This window comes from Dasypus novemcinctus, chromosome 17, assembly GCF_030445035.2.
Source record: "Dasypus novemcinctus isolate mDasNov1 chromosome 17, mDasNov1.1.hap2, whole genome shotgun sequence".
NCBI classification, from domain to species: Eukaryota; Metazoa; Chordata; class Mammalia; order Cingulata; family Dasypodidae; genus Dasypus; species Dasypus novemcinctus.
In genome coordinates, this window is record NC_080689.1 from 96,197,134 (window position 1) to 96,223,934 (window position 26,801).

At 36.1% G+C, this 26,801-nt stretch overlaps 1 gene segment (V, D, J or C); it reads right to left on the reverse strand.

Moving 5' to 3' along the window:
* Nucleotides 1-7,259, reverse strand: part of LOC101433983 (immunoglobulin kappa variable 1-39-like) — a 30,437-nt gene extending 23,178 nt beyond the window's left edge. The window contains 1 exon segment of the V gene segment in view: nucleotides 7,185-7,259. Coding sequence covers nucleotides 7,185-7,233 — 49 coding nt within the window.
* Between the last annotated feature and the right edge of the window lie 19,542 nt (nucleotides 7,260-26,801).

Sequence of the window (26,801 nt, forward strand, 5' to 3'; positions counted from 1 at the left end):
GCTGAGTACATTTCCAAACAAACTGTTGAAGGCATGTCCCAGATTATTCTCTCTAGGTATGTAAATCAAGAGGAAAGAGTAATGGAAGGAAAATGGTTAAGCAAAAAAGAACTAGGGATTATGATTTGGGTAATTCTCCACCTATCTAGATACCAGAAGATGCTCCAATTAAGAAATTTACTATAAAGAAAGTGTGAACAAGGATAAGTTCAAGAGCTACTTGATAACATTTGCAACTGTGAGGGAAGCAGAAGACAAAGATGGGAATATCCAGGAAATATCTATAGAGGACCTTCTTTTCTAGTGATGTGAAACCCTCTGTCATGCACAGAGGACTGCAGGGTTTTTCCCCCTGATATCACATATATTAAATTATTAATAATATTTCATTGATTTTTTGAAGATCAAATAAAATGTTGCATAATTCACTGCAGTTGCAATACTCAATCTGCCATGCATATATTGTGCATCATACAAATCATAGGTATTTAATGGACATTTTCATTGACTTTAAAGAAGAATCTTTTTATTTTTTTATTCCATTAAAAATTTATTGAAGTATGTTATATTTACATGAACGATCATAAACAGTAAGTATATAGTAAAAGTTGTAAACTTAGAAAACAAACATGCATAACATCATAGAGAGTTCCCATACATCACCCACCACCAATACCTTGCATTTTTGTGTAACACTTGTAACAAATTATGAAAGAGCATCATAGCATATTACTGTTAATATATTACTACTAATTATAGCATATATCTTACATTGGGTGTATTTTCCCCCGAACTCACCATATTAATATACTAAAGTTTACAATCAATGACATTTGATATAATCACAGAGTTGTGCATTTATCATTTTAATCAATATTAGAGCATTTTCTTTACTTGAAAAAAGAAAAAAATTAACTAAAAAACAAACCACTAAAAGGCTCATATGTTAGTGCTATGAAGAATACCTTTAGCTACCCATATAGATTTCAACCATCTTTTCAATCGAATTTTAGATTTAACTGATACTATCTTGTCTTTTCATATAGACATCCCTTAAGCTTCCATGTAGCTCTGTTAGGAACACACATATACCACAATCTAGTTTTTTATAATGCTTTGTAGCAAATTTCTCTGAGAAAAGTGGAGAGACGCCATGTAAAACTTCCCGTTGAATGAACAGACAATATTAAGTAAACAGTTATTCAGTGTGCAAAATTTGTTTCAGTTTATGCACATTTTTAAGAGTAAATGTATAGAAAATATTTGAGGATATTGTGTGGAATTGAAAATATTCCAAAGATTCCACTTATTTTATCCTAATGTGGATTTTTTTAGAGCACAATATTCCTCAAATAGGAAACATTTTTAACCGAACATTTCAGATTTTGGTAAAAGTTGTGTTAGATGTCTCCAGGATTTATGAAATTTCATGCTCTTTATCTATACTGCCTCCCCACATTATTGGTTTTTCATTCTCTTAAACCATAAGATATTTTATAATGTTATATTATCAAGAACACTGCCAAATGGGCTGAAAAGGTCCATAAGAGAGCAAAATTAAAGAAGAATGTTGGAATTCCAAAATTCTGCATACTGATGACACTATGTAAATTCAAACAGGCATTGAATTAAATGAAAGGTTGATGCCTTAGTTTGCCAGACTGCTATGAAATATGTTACAGAGGAATGACTTGAACAATGGAAATGCATGGCTCACAGTTTTGAAGTTAGGAGACTTCCCCTATTGAGAAGTCCTGAAGGCATAACTTTCCCCCCATATCTATAACAGGTTAGTGGTGACTACCAGAGGAACTTGAAGCTCCTTGGCTTCTATCCCTGCCTTCCATTCAGGCAATGTCCTCTGCTTTCTCCTCTGGGTTCTGTTGACTTCCATCCTCTGGCTCCTGCCTCTGCTTCTATCTCTATGACTGATTTCTCATGCCTACGAAAGAATCCTGTATTCTGAATTAAGGCCTTCTTTCTTTCAGTTGGGCTACATCTTAACAAAAATAACATATTCAAGAGTTCCTGTCTAACATGGGACACATCGACAAGATACTGACAATGATTAAGAATATGTATATGGCAGTGGCCACAGGAGTTGCTGAAGGCAGGGAAAGGGAAGAGGAGGTGTGATATGGGAGCATTTGCAGGATTTGAAGTTGTCCTGAATTATATTGCAGGACAGATGCAGGACATTATATATCATGCCATAACCCAATGAATTGACTGGGAGAGAGTGTAAACTACAACATAAAACTATAATCCATCCTGCCTGGCAGTGCTCCAATGTATTCATTAATTGCAATAACTGTACTTCACTAATGAAAGACATTGTTGATATGTCCAAAGTGAGGGGTGTGGGAAGTAGGGCATATGGGAAACTCTTATATTTTTTAAAGTAACATGTTGTGTGAGGAATGTATCTTTGAAAAATAAATTTAAAATATATTTTAAAAAAGAATGTGTATATAATTCACTCTACTCCAGATGAAGACTGTGGTCAGCTCCACAGGCAGAGATATCAAAGACATCGGCTCAAAGACCAGAGACCTGGGAGCAGAAGCCAGAGCCAGAGGTCCAGAGGGCAGAGCCATGGACCCAAGGACAGTCCATAGGCCACAGAGATGACCCCAGGCCATGAAACCTTATGGAACTTCAGGATTCAAAAATGCTTGGGAGCATTGCTTCCTTGCTTCCTTCCATTCTCTCCTTTGGATTTGGAGTGTCTAAAACATTTATACTATGCCTGCCCCACCATGGCAGTTTGGAATCAGTAAAGTTGTTTCTCTACTTATTGGTCCATAGGCAGAAATTAATTTTTCCCCAGAACTGATACTGTCCAGAATATCATACATACCAGATTTAGATGAGTTAGATGATGACTTAAGATTTTGAGCTGAAGATACTTAAATGATGGTTTAGGAGTTGAGTTGATGCTATAATTTGTTCAAATGTTTGGGCATGTTGGGATGAGGAGAATTTATTTTGCATGTTAACAAATAAGTTTCCTTGGGGTTGAAGTGTACACACTATAGACTGAATAATATACTGAAAATACCTGGTCTTAAACCCAGGTACTCATGGCTGCTGCCTCATATGAGACATGATTGTAGTTTGTTTAATTTAATTCAAAATGAAGAGATTATCCCAGGTTTTAAGTTTGGGGCATAAATGAAATTTAATGTATCCCTAAAAAAAGTAGGCAGGATAATTCAACAGACCTACAGGAAACTGCAATGTGAAGGTAGAGCACAGAGACATTTGGAGAACCTGGACTTGAAAGCTGGAGTGGTGTAGTCCGAAAACAAGTATGTCTTGCAGCCACCATGACTGATAGAGGTGAGGAATTTACTCTCCACGAGAGTATCCAGAGGGAGTGTGGTCTCACAGACACCCAGAGTTCAGCCTTGTGATATAATTTCAATCTTCTAGCTTCCAAAACTATGAGAGAATTAAATTCTGTTACTGTAAATCATCATGTTTCTTTTTACTTTCCTAAAGTAGTCTATGAAAGTGAATTAAATTATTAAAAATTATAAATAATGAGGAATAAAATGCAGTTTCAAAAGACATGAATATACTCTCAATTACAGGAAACAAGTGTATTCTATGTATCAGGTTCAGCTAATAGCATTTTATGTATGTTACTCATTTGGCCTCAAAACAACCCTACAAAATATGTATAATTATTATACCTGTTTTATATCTGAGAAATCTTTTCTACTGAGAGATTAAGTAATTTACTCAAGGACACATGTGTAGAAAGAATCAGTGGTGTAAATAAATGAATAAATTGTAACCAGAGGAGAATGGGTCTTGTGGAAATTTGCACATATTTAAAATTAGGAAAAGAAAACTGAGGAATGGACTAAAATAGGAAAAGAATGACAAAGAGTTAATATTCTATCTTTTCAAATTTTCTTTTATTATCAAAAGAAATAGTAGGGGGAAGCAAATGTACTGTGCTAAGCTTATGAAATATACTCAGGAGACACTTTGTAGAAGGTCCTGCCAGAAACAAAAGTTGAGTACATATATAGGGAGAGTGCCAGAGACATTCTTTCTCTGTAGAACATGTGAAGGTCAGAATGATATCTTTATATCAAATTTGGAGGAAAATAGCAGGGACCAGAGGAAGGAAAGGTAAATGAGAAGGAGTCAAAATAGATAAGTTTAAATTAAAAAGGCACAGGGAAGTGGTAGTTGACCCATCAGAGTGTTAAACTCTCTGTTCTGGGTTTTTATTTCCTTTTTTGGAACCAGAAAATAACCATGAGAAGAAGATAAAACTAGTCAGCCAGGTCATAAAAGACATGTGGTCCACTCAACCCAAAGCCAGGCTGATGGCCAACCAGCAGGCATGAGAATGAAATCAAAGAAGAACATTGGGTCTAAATCAGCCAGTAGTAAGAGAACCTGCCAGATAACTGTAAACCAATAGTAAGTCTAGGCAAATAAGTCGATCCCTCCATGTTAACAGATTCCACAGTTAATCAAAAAAAACCCAAAAATGTAAGGTTTTATGCTATTGGGTTTTTGGCATGATATATTACCTGGAAGTTCCTAATAGATAAATTATCATCATTGAAATTGTTATCCATTCTTATACCATTATTCTCCTACCCGGCCTTGATTTATTTACTATCACTTAAAATTATGTAGTAGCTATCTTAATTATACATATGCTTGCTTTGTTTCTCTTCAACTATGATGACAGGAGTGATTTTTGCAACTGACAGTAAAAACTTAATAGTAGAAAAAGAGGATTTATGTGTGTAAGAGGGTTTAATGTATTCTGCTCAGGTTTGATGAGATATTTCCTGAAACTAAATTTCATCTACCCTATTTTGAAACCATTTTAGAAATAACACTAGAATGTCTGGAATTCTTCCACTTTTACATTGGACAAATAAGTTGAGTAATAGTCTTCAAAAGTATTCAGGTTACAGCAGGCTTCATAACCATGATTTCTTTCACTGTCTAATGGATGATTAAAGAGAGAGCTGACAATTGAAAAAGGTCAGGAGGAAAGCTGTTGCTTACTTCTTGAGGGATAAAGTTAAAGAATTAGAACAGTGCCAATTGAAAGTATGAGAATGTCTGAATGAGATGAAGAGAAGAAAAAGGTTAGCAGAAAAGGAGTCAGATTTTCACATACTCTGTGAATGTATAAACATACACTGTTCTAGTTTGCTTGGGTAGTGAAATGCATATATCCTAAAGTGGATCAAATTTACAATTGGAATTTATAACTTACTAGCATATAATTTTGAGTCTGAGAAAAATATCAAAATTAAGGCATCATTAAGCAAAGCTTTCTTCCCAAAGACAGGCTGCTGGTGATCCTGGATGTCTATGTCACTTGGCAGGGAACATAGGAGCATCTCCAGTCTCCCCCTTCTCTTTCTAGAAACCTTGACTACAGCTTCTTGCTTACTTGGCTACCTCTTTCATTGTCTGAATTTCATTCTCTTCGAAAGGACTCCAGGAACAAGATGAAGACCCACCAGGGGCAAACTTTAAATGGAGTAGCCTAATCCAAAGTTCCTACAGACAATAGATTTCAGAGCAAGACTGGATAAACACACTTTTCTAGGTTTCATGCAGTCTCAAACCATCACACACACATATACGTGTGTTTGTGTGTGTGTGTGTGTGCGTGTGTATATATATAGATACATAATTATTGTTTTCTTTTTTCACAGAAATTGAACACACAACATTAGAGGCTTAGTTTTTTCACTTAACATTTTATCTGTGAATTCAGGCAATAGCAATTAACTTTCATTAATTACCTCTCTCAAATTCTAAATACTACATTCTGTCTTATAGGAAGAATTGGGATCATATTACAGAAATCTATGTATGTTTTAATCTTTAACTACAACAAGCATTGTTGTAAAGAATGAACTTTTTATGTGTCATTTCACATATGGGAATATGATGATGTGGACTCAAATCCTCTGACAATTTAGATAACATTGAGTTTTAGTGAGTATTATATTTTAACCATTTTATGCAAGAACCATAGAAAAAGGTCACTGTCTTAGGAATATGAATATTGGTGGAAAACCTTACATCCAATCTGATAAAAACATAATTCATTTAATCAGCATCATCCCCTATAATATAAACATTCTTTACAGAACACGGATATTAAAGACATTCACAAATATATTTGATGCCAAGAATAAATTAAAATATGTATCTAAAGAAAAAAAAGGAAGGTAGAGTAAGAAATCATAATCTCTTACACTGACCAAACCGGCTTGGATGAAAAACAGTGTCCAAGCAATGAAAAAGTAAAGGAGGAAGATGATGTTTCATGTGGGAAGGTTTGTATATTTAGAATCAAGGATTTACTATTTGGTAGGTACAGAGTTGGAGCACGATGGAAGAGAAAAAAGGAGAATTAAGGAATTAAGAATTAAGATGGCAAATTTCTCAGGATTAAGTAGGCATGTAAAAGAAAGAATCAATCCATCAAGGTGGAAAACTACCTAGACGCTTACCCAGAGGTTAAGAAACAAATTATTGACCCAGTCATTTGATCTACCCATGAAAAACAGGCAAATTTCTATGGTACAATGCACTAAAATTTGCAGCGTCTCAGACAGATGGAGGAAGCAGCTGCTGCTGTAAGGACTCACTGCCCTACATCATCTGAGAGGAGGTTTATGTTCGAGGTTGAACCCCTGTGGGAGGAGTAGTATCCCCCTGCTGACAATAATACATTCCCAGATCTTCGTCCTGGACGCCGTTGATGGTGAGAGTGAAATCTGTTCCATACCCACTGCCACTGAATCGGTCAGGGACCCCAGATGGCCGGTTGATTGCAAGATACACGAGCAGTTTAGGAACGTGTCCTGGTTTCTGGTGGTACCAAGATAAGTAGTTGCTAACACTTTGACTGGCCTTGCACTTGAGGGTGACAGTCTCTCCTGCAGATGCAGCCACAGAGCCTGGAGTCTGGGTCATCACGATGTCCCCACTGGCACCTGCAGTCACAAAAGAAGATTGATCAAACATTGAATCACAGGTACATAAAATATATATCTAAATGTAGCTGTTCTTATTTTTCATATATAATCAGATCTGCCTTAGATGAAACAATTCATTCACTCTGCCTGCTAGAACCATTGTCCAACTTTATGAAGATACTGCTCTTCTAAACCTCTCACCTGAGACCCAGAACATCAGGAGCACGAGCAGCTGGGCCTGTGACATCATCGTGCTCAACTGTCTGCTGCACTCAGTCCCCGACTCAAGGGAAACCTCATTAATAGAGCTCTGAGTCCTCAGATGGGATCTCCCTTCATAAGACTTTCATGCTAATGTGCTGGAGGTGCAGTTAATGTTGGGGTTTAAGATATATTTAGGGGATTTGAATCTCTGGACTGACAATGTGATAGCCAGATCCTGAGCCTCAACAGACTCCAGCACCTACAATCTGATTTATTGGACTTACCACACTCAGCTAAGATGGAGGTGAAGAAGGACAACCACCACACCATGGAGCCTAGAGTGATTACAACTGAAAATGGGAGGATTGCATCCAGCATCCAGGTGGAATCTGACCCTCCTCTTGACATAAAGGTGCAATGGACACAACCAATCCAGTGTCCACATAGAAGAGGTGGCATTGGATTGGGAAAAGTGGACATAATGGACAAAGGGTATATTCACTTTTGACAAGCATTTTCTCACCAATATTATAAGAACTTCTATTTTGTCATATTACTTTGTAACTTATTCATTTTCATTGCTGCATATATTTCATTGTGCATGTATCCAAAAATTATGAAATCACCTGTTGATGGGCAGTTTTTTTCTCATTTTTGGAAATTAAGGTTTAAATTCCTTTGAATATTTTTAATCACATACCTCAGCACTTCTAAGCAAATATATCTAAAATGCATTTTACTGAAAATAAAATGATGTCCTCATGGGCGATATGAATTTCTATTTCTTTACTTATATTACTCATCAGTTCTTGCTTTCTCCCTTATAGCTCTTAGCATTTTAATTACAGTTGCTTTAAATTGCCTGTGTGATGACTGCGGCATCTTTATCATCGTTGAGTTTGGTTTTGATGTTTGTTCTGTCTCTTCAGAATGTGTGTATTTGCTTTGAAATATATGTTCCAGTTTGCTAAATCTTCTCAATGTAGATACCATAAAATGGCTGGCTTTGTAAATTTTTAATAGTTTTTCTTTTTAAGTTATGAGTTAAAACAATCATTCATACCATACACATTTCCAAAATATCACCCCAACACCAACAGCTTGCATTGCTGTGACACATGTGTTACAAATGACAAAAGCACATTATCATAATGTTACTGCTGTGTATGATCCATAGCTTATATTTATTGTGTTTTGCTCACAAACCATCTTATTATTGATACCATATATTAGTATTGCATATTTGGTATAGTTCATGAGAAAATGTTCTCATATTTGCACAGTTAACCACTATCTTTCATTCACCACAGGGTTCATTGCATTATAAACCTGCCTGCCTTTTACAATCCATCCAAATTTTATACTCAGTGGCTCTGAGTTTCTTCACAGAGTTGTTCTGTCATTACTTCAGTTCGTTTCAGAATGTTGTCATTAATCCAGGAGGAAAATTCCAATACCACCTTACATCCCCCATTATTGACTCTCAGCATTGATATAGGATCTTTTTTGCCATTACTGTAAAATATTACAATATTAGAATTAACTATAATCTTTGCATTATATTAGTTGTATTTTCCCGTGCATCGCCATATTCTTAACACCTTGTAATAGAGAACATTCTTGTATTTTAATATTAATCACAATCACCATCCACCACTGAAATCACTATGTTATGAAATCCATAGATTATCTTCTGGCTTTTCTTAATTTAATGTTAAACTCCCTAGACTAGCTGTTCCTGCCACATTCACATTTATAAATCAGCAATTCTTAGTTATAATCATTCTAATGTGTTACCATCAAATCTATCCATTTCTGAATTTACAACCCCTTTATTAAACATTCTACATAGAGTCAGTATAACTTCTCCCATCTCATCTCACGTTCTATCTCCTATAAATTATACTCTAGAGTTTAACTCCGTTAAGTTTACTCATCATATTTAGTTTATGTTAGTGAGACCCTAAAAATATTTGTCACCTTTTGCCTGATTCATTTCACTCAAAATACTGTCCTCAAGGTTCACCCCTGATGTCATATGCATCTCAAGGTCATTTCTTCTTACAGCTGAATACTTTATATATTTGTATGCATATATATTGAATATATGTACGTATGTATGTATGTATGTGTGTGTGTGTGTATATAAATGCAATACCTGCCCTGTTGTGTCTGGCTTATCTGACTCAACATAAGGTCCTCTAGCATAGTTCATGTTGTTTCATGAATCAGAACTTCATTCCTTCTTACAGCTGAATAATATTCAATATGGCATATATAACACATATATATAACACATTTTGTTTATCCATTCATCACTAAGCATACATTTGGATTGCTTCCAAATTTTATCAATTTTGAAAAATGCTGCTATGAACATAGATTTGCAAAAGTCTGTATCATTGCATTTAGTTCTTCTGAATGTATTCATAGTGGGATTCCTGGATCATATGGCAGTACTATATTTAACTTCTTGAGGAACTTTCAAACTCCTCCACAGGGACTGCGACATTTTACATTCCCCAAAAAGGGAGTGTTCCAATTTCTCCATGTCCTCTCCAGCAATTTTAGTTTTAAAATGATGGCCATTCTTGAAGGCATGATATAATATCATTTTAGTTTGACAAACGGCTGCCAATGCAAAGTACCAAAAATGCACTGGCATTTATAGGGGGATTCTTTTTGGGGTGAACACTTAGAGTTCCAAGGCTGTGAAATGTCCAAATCAAAGCAACAGCAGAAATGCTTTTTCACCAAAGTCAGATGCCATGTGGTGAAGCCAGATGCTTCTCAATCTCTGCTGAGGTCTCTGCCTTCCCCTTCAGAATCTACCATCTCCTAGAACTCAGCTGTGGCCAACCAGGCATAGGGCATGACTCCTACAAGATTTCCTCTCTCAGTCTTAGCTACGCCACTCATTTCTGCTTTTAAGTATCAAACATGGCTCAAATCTCTCTAGGCCTCAGCTCATGGACACTTGGGACTTCTGTCCATGAGCTCAACTCTGTGTGACACTGGAGTCCTTCCTATCACATAGCAGGAACAATTTGGTAGTGCTCCCTTTTCATGTACGTGTGCATTTATATTAAACCGAGTTAGACAGCACAGACTTAACCTTAGTCATGCCTCACAGACATAGTCCAATCAAAAGAATCTCATACTGGATGGCGTATGTGGGCCAAGCAGTTGAGTATTCCCACCTGGGAGATCCCGAGTTTGGTTCCTGATGCCTCCTTAAAAACCACAAACAACAGAAAAAAGAAAAGACAAGAAAAGAAAAACAAGGAAAGAAACAACACAAGGAAGTGAATATGGCTCAGTAGTTGAGGACATGCTTCCCACATATGTGGTCCAAGTTTCAATCCCTGGTCCCAGGACCTAAACAAATAAAATAAAATAAAATAAAATGTCTCATTCAGAGGAGTGGATTTGTTCTAAAACATGATTTTTCCCCTTTTGGGATTCACCAAATTCAAACTGTCACAATATCTCATTATACTGCTCATCTGCATTTTCCTTATAGCTAGTGATACTGAACACTTTTTTATGTTCACTATTTGGTCATTTATATTTCTATGGGAAAATTTTCATGTATTTTGCTCTTTTAATTGGTTTACATGACTTTATAAAATTTTATTGAAGTATATAATTCATACATTAACATACATAAACAAAAAGTGTATAGTAAAATATGTGAATTTACAAAACAAGCAAGTATATCGTTATTCAGGACTCCCATACATTTCCCTGCCACCAATACATTGTATTGTTAAGACAGATGAGTTACAAACTATGAAAGAGTATCTCAAAACATTGCTAATGTGGCCCATACCTTAAATTTGGTGTATTTTCCCCCAACCTACCCAAATATGAATACTGTGCAATAGTAATATATATTTGGTATCTCTCAGGGTAAAATATTCTAGTAGTCCTGTTATCCACAATCCATCACCCACCACTGGATTCCCTGTGTTATACAGTTTCATGTTTTCTACAATCTAGTCCAAGTAGACACTCAGTGGTTCTCTTGTTCATCCCAGATTTGTGCTCTCCCACTTCAATCAATTTTAGAACATTTTCTGAAAGGAAAATTCCACACCAATTTTTACCCTCCTATTGTTGTCTTTCTGTAATGAGATAATATCTTCTTGTCATTGCTGCCAAATATTACACTACGTTAACTACGTCCATAAGTTACATTAGTTGTAATTTTCCCATCTATCAACATATTCTTAGCACTTTTTTAAAGAAGAACATTCTTCTATTTATACTATTAACCACAATCATTTTGCACCACTGAAATCATTATGTTATCTGTTCCCTAGATGATTCTTTAACTTTCTTTCTGTGATGGTAAGGCTAATACGTCAACTGGCCAGGTAATTTGGGCCAGTTGTTTGGTTGACCAAGCACTGCGCTAATTGTAATGCAAGGATATTTATGGGCTTAGTCACCAATGAGTTTACTGCATAGATGGCAGATTACATCTACAATCAACCAGGGAGATTGCCATCAACAATGAGTGACCTTTCAATTTTCAGTTGAATGCCTTAAAAGGGGAAGTGATTTTACATTCAGAGAGAATTTCCCAGCTCCTTTGGACAGCAAATTTCTCCCCAAAACTCATCAAGAACCTTCATTGGATTTTCATAGCAGCCCCTTGCTGGAGCCTGCCTGTGGAACCTGGACTTGTACATCCCCACAGGCATGTGAAAGAATATTAAAAGATCACATACTATTTACAGATATCTCCCCTTGATTCTTTTCCCTAGAGAACCCTGACTAACACACTTCCTTTTTTTTTTTAAAGAAATTTTAGGTTACATAAAATTTACATTGAAAATATAGGGGATTCCCATTCACCTCACTTTCTTCCCCTCTCACATTTTCCATTATTAATATCATCTTTCATTAGTGTGATATATTTGTTACAATTGATGAACAAATACTGAAGTTCTGCTACTAACCATGGTTTGTAGTTTACATTATGGTTTACACTTTGCAATGCACAATTTTTTAGGTTTTGATAAAATGTCTAATGTCCTCATTCTGTCATTGCAATATCATGCAGAAACATTCAACATTCCAAAATGACCCATGCTTCACCTATACTTTCTTCTCCCTCACCTCGAACCTCTGGTAACCACTGCCTTTATATCAGTCTTGCAAGTTCTTCCAAAGTATATCTACTTTGGTTCATAGTTACATTCTCCCCTCATGTTTCTTCATTCCTCAGTCTTGAGAATTTTGGGAGAGTGTTGTCAACTCTGCTTCTAATTGAGAGAAGGCTTAGATCCCATGGTGTAGATGGATGGAACTGTCTTGACTGTAGTTGTAGATATTCTCTGGTTTTTTGAGATGGGTGGTGGCCATCATCATTTTGTTGATTGTCCTGATTGAGTTCAGTGTTGGGTTTAATTTTGCTGAGTTTCAAGGCTCAACCTGTATATGAATAGACTGATATTGTGTGACAGGTACAAGAACTTCATGGTCCTTTCTCTGCTAACCACTCAAGGATATCAGTCATTTAATATTTTCTTGTTTTTTTGTGTGTGTTGACCTACTGAGATGACATCCTATGACAAGATGAACACATTCATATTTCATAGACACATGCCCCAGGGGTACCTTTTCTTAAATAACCCCCTTCCACCAACACCCTATACCAATGAACCTCCCCTACCATATTTGTCAAAACTACATTCCCACCATTGTAGTTTCAAACACAGACCTATAAATCCCAAGAGTTCACCTATTATTTCCTCCAGCCCTTACCCCAGTTACACGGATACTTTAACCCAATCCCCAACGCTACTCACCCTCACATTTCAGTAAGATCATCCTAATTCATATCTCCATACCACTATAACCCCCATCCAATGTCAAATCACCCCTTTCCACCTTATAGTTTCTGCCAAGATTGAGCATCTGCTCACCATTCTGTGCTCCCTTAATGTCTCCTGTTAACCTCCTTCCAGAACCTAGCTCTGTGAGTCTCCTCAATATGCTTAGGTCATACTAATGAGGTAATGCAATATTTGTACTTCAGAGAATGTCTTATTTCACTCAATAAAAGATATTCAAGACTCATCCATGTAGTCTCCTGTGTCAATTCTTATTTTCTTCTTATAGTTGAGTAATATTTCATTCTTAATTTCTTCTAACAGCTGAGTAAATTTTCCATTGTAAATATATACAACAGGTATATACACAGATATATACCAGGGTCCCTATAGTTTCAATGTAACTTTGCTATGATCTGAAATGTCTTTTAAAAAAATGAATATAATTTGTGATGTAAGAGACTTATAGTAATAACAGTGAATGTTAATTTATTAAACTTCCCAATCAATAGACACAAATTAACAGAATGGATAAGAAAACAGTAGTTACCTATATGCCATCTACAAAAGATTCACCTTAGGCATAAGGATACAAAGATATTAAAAATAAAAGCTAGAAAAATATATTCCAAGCAGTACCCAAAATCCAGATTGCTCATTATTAGTGTCTACAAACACTACTGATTTTTCTCATGTTGAACTTGTATCATGCCACTTTGCTGTACTTGTTTATTAGCTCTAGTAATTGTCATAGGTATTTCAAAATATTCTTAATATCAGATTATGTTATATGCAAGCAGTGAGATTGTTCCTTCTTCCTTTCTAATTTGGGTGCTTTTTATTTATTTTTCTTGTGTAAACACCTTAGCTAGAACTTCTAGTACAATGTTGAATAACAGTGGTGACTGTGGGCATTCTGCTCTTGTTTTTAACTTTAGAGGGAGTGCTTTCAAACTTTCCTCATTGAATATTAGATTGGCTGTGGGTTTTTCATATATGCTATTTATCGTGTTGAGGAAGTTTCCTTCTATTCCTATTTTTCAAAGTACTTTTACCTAAAATGGGTGTTGGGCTTTGCCATATACATTTTCGGCATCAATGGAGATGATCATGAAAATTTTTCCTTTTGATTTGTTAATTTAGTTAACTTTGTTCATTGATTTTCTTGTATTCAACCACCCTTGCATACCAGTAATAAAACCTACTTGCACATGGTGTGTAATATGTCAATACACTGTTGGATTCCATTTACAAGTATTTTGTTGAGAATCTTTGCATCTTTTTACATTACAGAGATTGGTCCCTAATTTTATTTTTTCATAATTTTTATTAAAGTGACGTTTGCTTCATATATTGAACTGGCAATATTCTGTTTTTCTTCAATATTTTGGAAGAACTTAAACAGGATTCATATTGATTCTTCTTTAAATTTTGAGAGCATTTACCTGTGAAACCATTGGTCATGAACTTTTTTCTTGTGGCGAGATTTTTCTTTATTAATTCAATTTCTTTACTTGTGATAAGTTTGTTGACTTCTTGTATTTCATGTAGAGTCAATGCAGTTGTTTTTGCTTCTTCAGAAATGGTCCATTATATAGGTCATCTAATTTGTGGCATAAAGCTTTTCATAATAACCTGTCGTAGTCTGTTTTATTTGGTGTTTGTTATAATGTCCCACTTTCATACCTGATTTTATTTATTTGTATCTTCTCTCTTTTTCCTTTTTCAGTCCAGCTAAGTGTTTGTCAATTTTATGGATCTTCTCAAAGAACCATATTTTGATTTTGTTGATTTTCTGCATTGTTTTTTTATTCTCAATTTCATTTATTTCTACCGTAATCTGTGTTATTTTTTCCTCTTTCTGCTTGTTTGGGATTGAAATGCTATACTGTTACTAATTCTGCCTGGAACTCAATTAGTTATTTTATTTGAGTTCTTTCATCCCTGTTAATATAGGCATTTATGTCTATAAATTTCCCTTTCAGAACTTTTGCTATATCCTATAAGCCTATAAGTGTGGTTCAGATATGTTTTCATTTTTGTTTCTAGATATTTCCTGATTTCTCTTGCAATTTCTTCTGTAACAACTGATTGCTTAAAAATGTATTGTTTAGCCTGTGTATATTTGCGAATTTTCCCATTATCTGCCTATTATTGATTTCCGTCTTTATTCTATTTCTGATGCATGGAAGTACTTTCTATAATTACAATCTCTTTAAATTTGTTGAGACCTTTTTTTTTTTTTTTTTTTTTGCTCAACATGTGGTCTTTCCTTGACAAAGATCCATGAACAGTTTAAAGGAATGTATATCCTGCTGATTTCAGGTACAATTTTCTTTTTATGCCTGTTTGGTCTAGCTTGTTATCTTATTGTTCTGGTTCTCTGTTTCATTGTTTATCCTCAGCCTAGTTGTTCTATTGATCATTGTAGCAGAATCTTTTTCTCCTTTCAGTATTGCCGGATATGTCTCATGTGTTTTGGGAATCCCTAGTTGGGTGCACAGACATTTTAAGCCTGTTACTCCTCCAGATGAATTAGCCCTTTAATTAGTATATAATGGACTATTGTATCTTATAACTTTTTTTTCACTTAAACTCTCTTTTCTCTCATAGTTGTATAGTTACCGTTGGTCTTTCTTGCTGAAGTTTGAGTGAAATATTATTTTCCAAACTTTCAATATCAGCCTATTTGTATGTTTTGCTCTAAGGTGAATCTCTTGTAGGCAGCATAAAGATGACTCATGTTGTGTGTGTGTGTGTGTGTGTGTGTGTGTTTTAATTTTTAATCCATCCTTTCATCCTGTATCTTTTGATTGGGGAGGGTAAGCCATTAACATTCAATGTCATTATTATATTTTTATTACCTCAATCATTTTATCCTATTGATTTTGTATATCATATCTTATTTTTCTTGTCTTTTTAGCAATGTTGGTTAACCTTTCTGATAGTCTTCACATCTATGTACTCATTTCTGATGTATTTTCCAAAATGCTCGCTCCTCACGTATTTTCCTTCCAGGTTGCAGAATTTCCTTAGAGTTTCTCATAGAGCCAGTTTCTAATTTGGAAACTCTCTCAGTTTCTGTATTTTGGTGAATATTTTAAACTCACCTTTATATAAGAAGGAAATTTTTGTCAGTTAAAGAATTCTTGACTGGCAGTTTTTCTCCTTCAGTATCTAAATTATAACATGCCACTATCTTCTCATTTCCATGGTTTCTGATGAGAAATCTGCACTACGTCTTACTGGGTGTCACTTGAATATGATGGTTCACATTTCTCTTTCTGCTTTCAGAATTTTCTCATTGAATTTGCCATTTGCCATTTGAATAGTATAAGTCTTGTGTAGATCCATTTGAATTTATCCAGAGTGGACTATACTGCACTTTTTTGACATGTATATTCATGTCTTTCATGAGAGTTTCGGAAATTTCAGCCATTTTTTATTCAAATACCCTTTCTGCTATTTTTCCCTTTTCTTCTCCTTCTGGCTTTCAGATGACGCATATGTTGTTGTGCCCCATGCTATCATTCAACTCCTTGTATCCTTGCTCAATTTTTTCCATTCTTTACTCTTTTTGTTACTCTTTTTGTTTTTCATTTTCAGCTGTTCTGTCATCTACTCCACTGATTATTTCTTCTACAATTTCAAACTTGCCATTGGTTGTGTCTAATGTTCTTTTATCTCAACTATTTTGACTTTAATTCCTATAACTTCTGATATTTTCTTTTTCAAATTATTTTTCTGCTTGCCCATTTTCTTAATATCGTTTATTTCTTTAGATATGTTCTCTCTCAATGCCTTGATTTGATATAGGAGACTTAGATGAACTTCATTAATTAATTATTTCAAATACTGTGTATTGTCTGGAGATTTGATTGGTTCCTTTGACTAGCCATAGCTTCCTTTTTTTTTCATATTTTGTAATATCCTTTTTTGTAATATTCCTTTTTTGTAATATTTTGTTGATATCTAGGCATATAACTATAATGGTGCATTTATTCTGACATTTTCTCTCTCTTGTCTTGGGAATTAGAGTTGAGTAGCTCTTGCTTACTGTATTCCTTTGATTCTTGATTCAACTTCTTCTAGGTCTTTAAGATTGCTGAAGTTTAACTACTCAAACCTGGACTATTGACTCAGAAACTGGATGGAGAATATTTCCCAAGGGATTGTGGAGGGGAGCAGTAAACTATCCAAAAGCCTCATTTATTTATTTTTTGGCTCCTTGCAGGAAATATTGATGAACTCTGCCAAAATGCAGATGGCACACTTTGGCAGGTCTCTCCACTCAAACACTAAGGTGGTATATGTTTATTGGAAGCCTGCCTTTCTGGGTGTAATAGAAACAACACCAGGGGGGAAGCGGACATGGCCCAATGGATAGGGTATCCACCTACCATATGGGAGGTCCGCGGTTCAAACCCTGGGCGTCCTTGACCCATGTGGAACAGGCCCATGCGCAGTGCTGATGTGTGCAAGGAGTGCCCTGCCAAGCAGGGGTGTCCCCCACGTAGGGGAGCCCCACGCACAAGGAGTGTGCCCCGTAAGGAGAGCCGCCCAGCACAAAAGAAAGTACAGCCTGCCCAGGAATGGCACCACGCACATGGAGCGCTGACACAAGATAACGCAACACAAACAAACACAGACTCCTAGTGCCGCTGATAAGGATAGAAGCAGTCACAGAAGAACACACAGCAAATGGACACAGAGAACAGACAACAGAGGCGGGCAGGGGAGAAGGGAGAGAAATAAATAAACAATAAATTTAAAAAAAAGAAAACAACACCTGGAGGAGGCAGGCTATTCAGAGCCAAGTCTGATGAATCAAACTTGATCAGAGGCTCCCCTCTTCTTTTGGACAGTTGCACCCTTCCTTGTCCATGGAAGCGAAGGAAGTTTCCACTGCCCCTTGCATCATCAGCAACCAGTCCAGGTCAATAAACAGGGTGCTTGAGATGACAGGTTATCTTTAATTCTCTCTCAGCTCCCAAGAAAGCAATTCTGTGGCCTCACCTGTCCTGCAAGGCATGACTCACAGAACACAATAAAGCAAATTCACTGGCTAAAGACTGGATTGCCCTAGGTTATGCCATTCCCTCTCCATTTACCTAGGAAACTGGACGCATATAACCCCTTCATCCATTACTTACAGCTATGGTCCAGAGGATCTAGTATGGTCTACTCTGAGGGTGGGGGATTGGGTGCCAGCAACTGCAACTTTTCTCCTGGATATTCTCCACCAGGTCTCCTTTTCTTCACCTCTCTCTCTTCTGGGTACTGCACAGCCCCCCCTGCTGTCTAAAACCCTAGAACCATTTTCATGACAGTTTCTGCCTGTCTTCTAATCATGTTTCTTGGAGACAAAGTCCTGTGCATCTCTAATCCTTCATCTTCCCTGAAGTATTTACCATTGTACATTTTCTCAGCACAATACTCTTATCTCATGCTCTTACCCAGAAAACACCCAACACTTCAGGGTCCTGTTGCAGATGTACCATCAAAATGAGCAAGTATGGAAATGGTGATGAACTCTGCCAGCGTTAACATCCTTCACGCTCCTCACACTATTGTACAAGGTTTAGGGCATTACTTCCTCCACTGCTCTCAATACACAGAATAGAGTCTCAATTATTTTTTATACAAAAAATACGTTGATCTAATTCACCAGCAAATGCTTAATCTAGGAACATAAATTTTTTTAAACGTTGAAATTCTACAAACTAATACATCATGTGAGATGTAGGTGGAGTTTACATTGCACAATTCATATCAATCATTATTTTCCCAATATTACAGTTTCAAAAGGAAAGAGGATGCTGCAATTTAACTTTTGTAGAGAAGTTTCAGGTATAATTACTCTTATGAATATTTTGGGAAGCTTATTTGGTCATTCAGATTGATAATTGGCCTTGAGAAATCAGATTTGGCATTTAGATATATACAATATAATGTAACTTATGCATTTAAAATGCATTGCGTTGGCAGAAGTCAAGCCTTTTTTTGGTAAAGGACACCCTATTTTCAAATTTAAAAATTCATGGCAACCAAATGCAGCATGGTGTCTAGAGTCAGATCCTTCTGATAGGAAATGGTATTAGTGGAGAAGATACATAAATTCAAACAAAGTTTTAGTTTAATTATTATAGATGGAAACTGCATGTATGGCAAATGGTAACTCTGTATTGCCTCTGCAGATTTCTGAAAATCTAAAATGATTAAAAAATAAACTTTATTTTTAAAAAGCAGGTAGAAGTATTTGTAAAGCTGATTGAACAATGGATGGGACCATGTTTCTTTGACTCACAGTTTTCTTTTGCTCACTCCAAAAATTCCTTCACAGCAGCGCTCTTCAAACCAGGGTATTTGGAACACTAGTGTATACAAATATTCTCCCACATCAGTACTCCTCCCCTGTCCTGAATGATATTGCCAAGACTGATGCAAGACACTATACATCCTGCAATAACCCACTGAGTGAACTGGTAGAGAATATAAACTACATCATAATGCTTTGTAACAATGCTCCGTAATGTACTCTTCAATAGAAATGAATGTTCCACACGAATGAAAGAGGTTGTCGATGTAGTTGGAGTGGGGTGTGTGGGGAGTGGGATATGTGGGAACCTCTTATATTTTTTAATATAACATTTTTTATGATCCATGTTTCTTAAAAATATGTATTCATGATAATAAAATAAACAATAAAATAAAATTAGCAATAAAAAAGTTCTCCAAGAGATTCCTGAGCATAAATATTTTAAAGGGAATTAACTTCTAGATCTTAAGTTTCTGATTAAACTCCTTACAAAACTTATCTACCTAAGAACAGACAAACTGTTCTCCTCGCTAGGTTCACAGTCACGCTTCTCTAATTTACTAAAGAGAAAGCTACCACTCATCTTACCTTGAGTACTTCCTACCTCATCAAACAAAGAAACTTTCATATCTCACACAAGGATCAATATTGAAAAAGTATACAATACATAATTTGATTTTTAGAAATGGGCACCAATTTCTCTTAGAAATCCTGTGGTTTCCAAATTGTTCTCATTCAACAAAATTGAAAGAACAGCTAGTCTGTCATCCCAAATATTTCAAAATGCTATAATGGAATTTCAAAATTAAATCATTGCTGGAGATTACAACCCCACACACACTACACCCCTCACAGACTCCTGCAGAACAGGTGGGAGGGTCATCTGAGGGTGTAGGTGAACCCTGAGGATTTTCAGGTATTTGGTTGAAACTACAATGTTGGGAATGTCCTTTTGGTAAATTTGACAGGATTACTAGATGAGGGTCTTGGAAGTAAAGGGCATGTGAAACAGGCTGAAGCAGGGTCAGGCTTCTAGGGAGTGTGTGAGGGCTCATCTTGTCATAGTGCATTGTATCAGTGGGCTGAGACCCACACGATGAACAGGAAGGGGTTGGACTCCCTTCTCTGGACATCTGCTCTATTCTCATAGAGGCGCAGGAGTCTCTCAACAGCGTAGACAGTGCCTAATAGAGTAGGGCATGCCAGTATGCCAGGCACTCAATGCTGTTGCAAGTAGCTATGAATCTTGCTCTTCAAGGAGTGAGAGCTGGTGGTGGTCATGGTTTGCAATAGGAGGGAGAGGAAGGACTAGAAAGCATGGAACATGGGAAATTTTGGGTTGTATTTGAAGTGTTCTATATGGATTGAGGCCATGTTAAATTTTAACAAAATATATAAAATTGTATGGTCCAAAATGAAACCATAACGTAAATCTTTGATCATGGTTAGTAGCAATGCTTGAATATTTGTACATCAGCTGTAACAAATATACTCTCCACATGAAAAATGTTATTAATAGTGGAAAGGGGAAAATGGAGATGTTGTACATATGGGAATCTAATATATTCTATCCATGCCTTTTCTGTAAACTAAAGCTTCTTTGAAGATAAAATGAAAAAAAAGAAGACCCTGGGGAATAAGTGGAAGAAAACATTACTGTATATATAAGACTATAGATCGTACAATGATGAAAGAAAATGACAATTTTTATTAAATTTTGTATTTTTTTATTATTTTTATTACTTCAAATCTTTCTTTTCTGTACTTTGTTTTTTAACAGTCATTATTACATGTTCATATTAACTGTGTTTGTTTATTTTGTTGGATTCATTTTTGAAGAAGCTTTAGACCACAGAAGTTATAACTGTGGCAGGGAAGTTTCATTAGTGTGGGGGTTCAGTGACGTGGGATACAGGAGAGGAGGTTCACCTGGGGCATGTCTCTAAGGCATATGAATATGTTCAAGTGACCAAGAGGCATTGTCTCGGTAGGTAGAGACCCGCACTGTAACTGAAAGAATATAAAATTCTCATCCTGGGGAGTTCTGCCACATTTCTAATGGAGTAGCAAGAATCCCCTGAATATAGGGGCAGTGACTAGTGAGATACTGTGGACCATTGATGGGCCCTAGATATTGATGGCTGTACTTATGACCTTTTACTTTTGAAATTGAAACTTAGCATAGGTTGTCTAAGAGTTACCTCCTGAGTACCTCCTTGTTGCTAAAATGTGGCCTCTTTTGAAACCACACTCAACAGATAAACGCGCTAAATCCACATCCCCCACCACTGGCATGGGACGTGACTTCCAGGTGTGAGACTTTCTGGCACCGAGGGATTAGTGCAAAGCACCACCTATCAATGAAACTGGAAAAGACATTAACCAAAAAGAGGAAAGGGGAAAGACAAATGAGTTTATATGGCTAAAAGTCTTCGAAGTGAATTGGGAAGTCATTCCAGAGGTTACACTTATGCACATTTCAGCAAAATCTCTTTGACTGCCACAGTAAATATTGCCTCAAATAGCAGGACTCCTGAGGGCTCTGGAGAAATTTAGACATGATAGGCAGGGCAGATAGATCAGAAATTTGGTGTCCTGCCAGTGGACCCTACTTTGGAATTTATGCTCCCCAGTATGGCAGAGCTGGACTCATTTGTAGTTTCCCTACACTTGGCTCTTCTGCCCCTTCTATTTGAACTATATTTTATGCTTGAGTTGATAGGTGTATGTCCAAGAGACTTAAATATTTAAGCTGTCCATGTGCCAGGTGGGCCCTGCATCTCAACAGAGATGTAACACCTTTACTCTCTAAGTTCATTGGACTCACCCAGGACAGCTCACAAGGAGATGGTGATGGACAATGACCATCCCAAGGAAAAGAGAGTCTGCAACTGCAAGCAACATGGTCCCATCCATCTGCTCCCCCCCATCTCAATTAGAGGTGGAGTGGGCATCACCATCCCTGAATATTCAGGATTGGGGAAGAACGATGGACTAGAGTAGTCTTACTGTTATTCTACTATAGACGTATTGTTATTCTAGCAATGGAAGTACTTTTATCATTGATAGGGAGGCAGTGGCAGCCCGAGGATCTGAGGGGAGAGAGAGGGAAAAATATGTGTAATATGGGGACATTTTCAGTTCATTGAAATTGTCCTGAATGGCGTTTAAATGACAGATGCAGGCCATTATATATCTTGTCGTAATTTGCAAAATTGTGCAAGGGAGAATATAAACTACAAAGTAAACTATAACCCATTATTAGTGGCAATGCTTCAATATGTGTTCATCAATTATAACAAATGTATCATGATAATGATGGATATTGCTAATGTGGGACATGTGGGCGAGGTAGGAAGTGGCACATATGGGAGACCTCTATATTTTTTACATAACATTTATGGAATTAAATATCTTTTAAAAAATTTAAAAATATGTAAAAAAATGAAGTTAAAAAGTAAAAAGTTGATGGAGCTCTCATATTTAATTACTTCAATTCCTGCCTTGCTTTCTAGCTTTGCAAACTTTATTTTCACTAATTGCAGTTCACTAAAAATGAAAACCTGTCATTTTTGGCAATACTATTAAATAATTGTATTCAAGATTTTCCACTGATTTTGGATTATATATGCACAAAATGGAGAGGACTTTCTTATGCAAACTTCACTATCAATGTTGATTACCACTTAGACTGAATTATGTACTTCTTCAAAGGTGCAAAATTTCCTGAAAACCAGCTTATGATGGTCAACAAAGAGAAAAGGTATATACTGAATTATTTCATTGTTTGACATCTACATACCTACTAAATTTGCTATTCAGTTATTCTATGTGTGCACATGAGGGTACTTGTGTGTTTGTGTGTATACAAATACACAATACGTGAGTGTGTAGCAATACCATCATAAAGTAACTGCATCTGGGTGACTGCAAATCAAAAGAATTTTATTGCCTCACAGTCCTGGAGGCTAGAAATCATAAATTAGGGCATTGGCAGGGCTGTGCATCATCTGCATTATCTAGAAAGATTCTTTTCCATGACTGTATCCTAGTTCTGGCATTGCCAGCATAACTCTAATCTCCTTCTCCATGTTCACTTTGCCTTCTCCTCTGTGTCTGTGTGTGGCTGTTTCTGTAAAATGCTCCCCTTCTTTTAAGGACATAGAGCACATTGGAATGGGACCTCATCTGATCCAGGGTGACCTCACCTTAATTTAACTAATACAATCTACAATGAACCCAGTTCCAAAAAGGACACGTTCTGAGATGCTGGAAATTAGTTAGGACTTCAACATGTATTTTGGGCAACGCATAATATAGGCCCCCTCTCTATACAGAGATGGAGTGGACATCAACTATTCCAGAGTTCAGAGGATGGAGGAATAAAATATGGATTGGAGTGGACTTACTGGTATTCTGCTATAGAACTATTGTGACAAGTAATGGAAGAAACTGTAGCACTAATGTGGAGAAAGTGGCCATGGTAGTTGCTGAGGGCAGGGAGAGGGAAGAAGGGATGTGATGTGGGAACATGTTTGGGATTTGGTGTTGTCCTAAATGATCTTGCAGGTACAGATGCTGGACATTATATATCCTGCCATAACCTACTGAATGTACTGGGGGAGAGTATAAACTACAATGTAAACTATAATCCATGCATTGCAGCAGTGCTCCAAAATGTGTTCATCAAATGCAATGAATGTGCCACACTGATGAAAGAGGTTGTTGATATGGGAGGAGTGGTGAGGGTCTAAGATATGTAGGAACCTCTTGTATTTTTTAATGTAACTTTTTTGGTGTGATCTATCTTAAAAATACAATAAAAATCAATAAATAACTAGTAAATATATAAGATTTGTGATTTTTGCCATTGAAGTTTCAATCATGAGACTATAACCTAAATTTGAATATAATTATAAATATTTGTCAACCATGATCAATTTCTAGTTGCCACTCCTTATGTTTCATAAGTTGTTGGTAAAATTATTTTTACTACATTTCACAATTGTTGTAGATCAGAATTTGTTTTATAACAATCACAAAAACAAGTCAACTTTAATGTTGAGGAATTCAACTGAATTTACAAAAGTATTCACTATAATATCAGCTATTTCACTACCACCAGAATGAATTTCCAAAACTTTTCGGCAATATCACGAATTGCATAAAGAAAAGAGTAAATCATTATAGAAATAAATTGATTTTCTATTTAAAGGATGAGTAATTGATATAAAACTGGTATCATTTGTCTGTCTGAAAAATTTTTCTACTACTAATGGAGCAAGCTATAGAAGATATCACTCCAATTTTCTGTGCAGGGAGCATAGACTCTAATAAGAAAAATTATTTCATATGAACCCTTAATTATGAAATTACATAAATGAAAATACATAATTTATAGTGACACATAAATGATCCTTTGTCAGCTACTTCCATACGGTTAAAGTAAATACATCCACATGAATTGAATGCTTATGTTAGCAACCAATTCATGTCTTCTTGATTTCATTTGGTCAGCTCTCATGGCATGCAATAAATATCAACAAACTGTTTTGAAGGTTTCATATTTGTTATTTTGTAATGATTGAGAAAAAATTCAGTTGTTGTTTGTGAATCATGCACTTTAATTTTTTATCTCGTGCCTCCCAAAAAGGATTTTATGAAATAAAAACAACTATTATCAAACAACTAAATAAAGTCACAAATTTACACCATACATTCAATACACTCTCTTCTATTTCTTCTCAAGCAGGACTGCTGAGCTTCTTCTACTCACAATTAACATAAAATTAATCTTCAATTCTATACATTTTCCATTACTGACAGTGTTATAGATTTAATTGTATCCCATAAAATTATATGTTCAAATCCTGAAAGTAAGTTCCCTGATTATGATCTAATGTAGAAATAGGATTTTTGAAATTTTGGTTGAGATGACTCCAAAAAGGAATATGGCAGGCCCTTACGCAATATGTGTGGTAGCTCTCTAAGAAGAGGAACTAGAACACAAATGGACAGAGGGAAGATGCCATGTGACAAGTGTGGCAGAGAATGCCATAGATGGGCAGAATGCCCATGCCAGTAACAAAGACAAGAGTCAATGGAAATATTCTCCTCCCGAGGTTTAAGGGGAAACGTGGACCTGCCTAAACTTAGCTTTCACACTAGTAGCCTCCAAAACTGTGAGACTATAAATCTGTTGGCTTAAGTCAATCAGTTTGTGATATTTTGATGCAGCACTTCTAGGAATTTATGACACCCTCTAATTAGCTGTGTGGCCACTTTGTGCATGTAGAAAACCAAAACACATACCAAGACACAGTTGTCTAGTAGAGTTAGAAGCCATGAGAGAGCACCATGGTATACTCCACCCATCACTATCTGAGGCCAGGAAGACTTAGTTATGCAAAGATAAAAAGGACAATTACCAAGAAAAGGAGGTCATAACTGCTGTTCTATTTCAAATTTGTCTTGCTAAACTTAGAGGACTCTCTACCACACATATCTCATAAACAAAGTTCATGATAGTAATTAGTAGTTAAAAACAGGTCTTTAAAATCATCCTGGTTTATTTCACTTCAATTATTAATAATAATTTATTAGGAAATCTAATGTTTTAGACAAATGCTTAACTAGAGATGACAAATGGATGAGTCTTATTAACCAGGGCAGTTTTACGCAAGTCTAATGTAACACAGGAATGAACTCAACCACAGAAAGAGAATGACACAAGGTCTGTAATCATCAAAGATGGCCATACTTTCCCAGATTAGATGCAGATGAGAATCAGATGGGAAACTTGTTAACAATATGAACATTGGAATACATTCCAGTCAAACTGGTCAGAATTTGCGGAGTTTGGAACCTATATTTTAGCAAGATCCAAGATATTTATTTTCTAGTCTGTTTCTGCAATGAGTATTTGGAACAAACACTGTATCGAGGGAAGGAGCCCCACTAGCATTCAGAATAACAATAAAATCTATTTCACATTGCCTTTATCAGGATCTAATGAAATACGTAAACCTTATAAAATCATAGTTATTATCCATTATTATCCATATATTGAAGTAATGATAATCTGGCTAAGATGTGAAATTTGTGAATTTGATTTAGAAAATAAGAATCATAGCTGTCCTTCACTTCACTGAGTGGAAGGTGAAGGAAGATGTGACAGAGTATTCAAGACAAAGGAAGGTAAGAAATGGATTGAACAATTGTAAATTGGATTACTAACTGGCAGACTAATGAGGTTGGAAGACATGTTTGTATGCTTGTAGTAATCCGAAAGAGACACTACTAATAGTCAAGCCCTAACCCATGACCTAACTGTTGACACATATATCCTTGTAAGAGGGAAATTTGACCACAAGTAGAAAATAAGGTGGTATTAAGACAGCAAAGAAAGGAAATAGAAAACCTGAGTCCTGAAGCAAGTCAGACCCAACGATC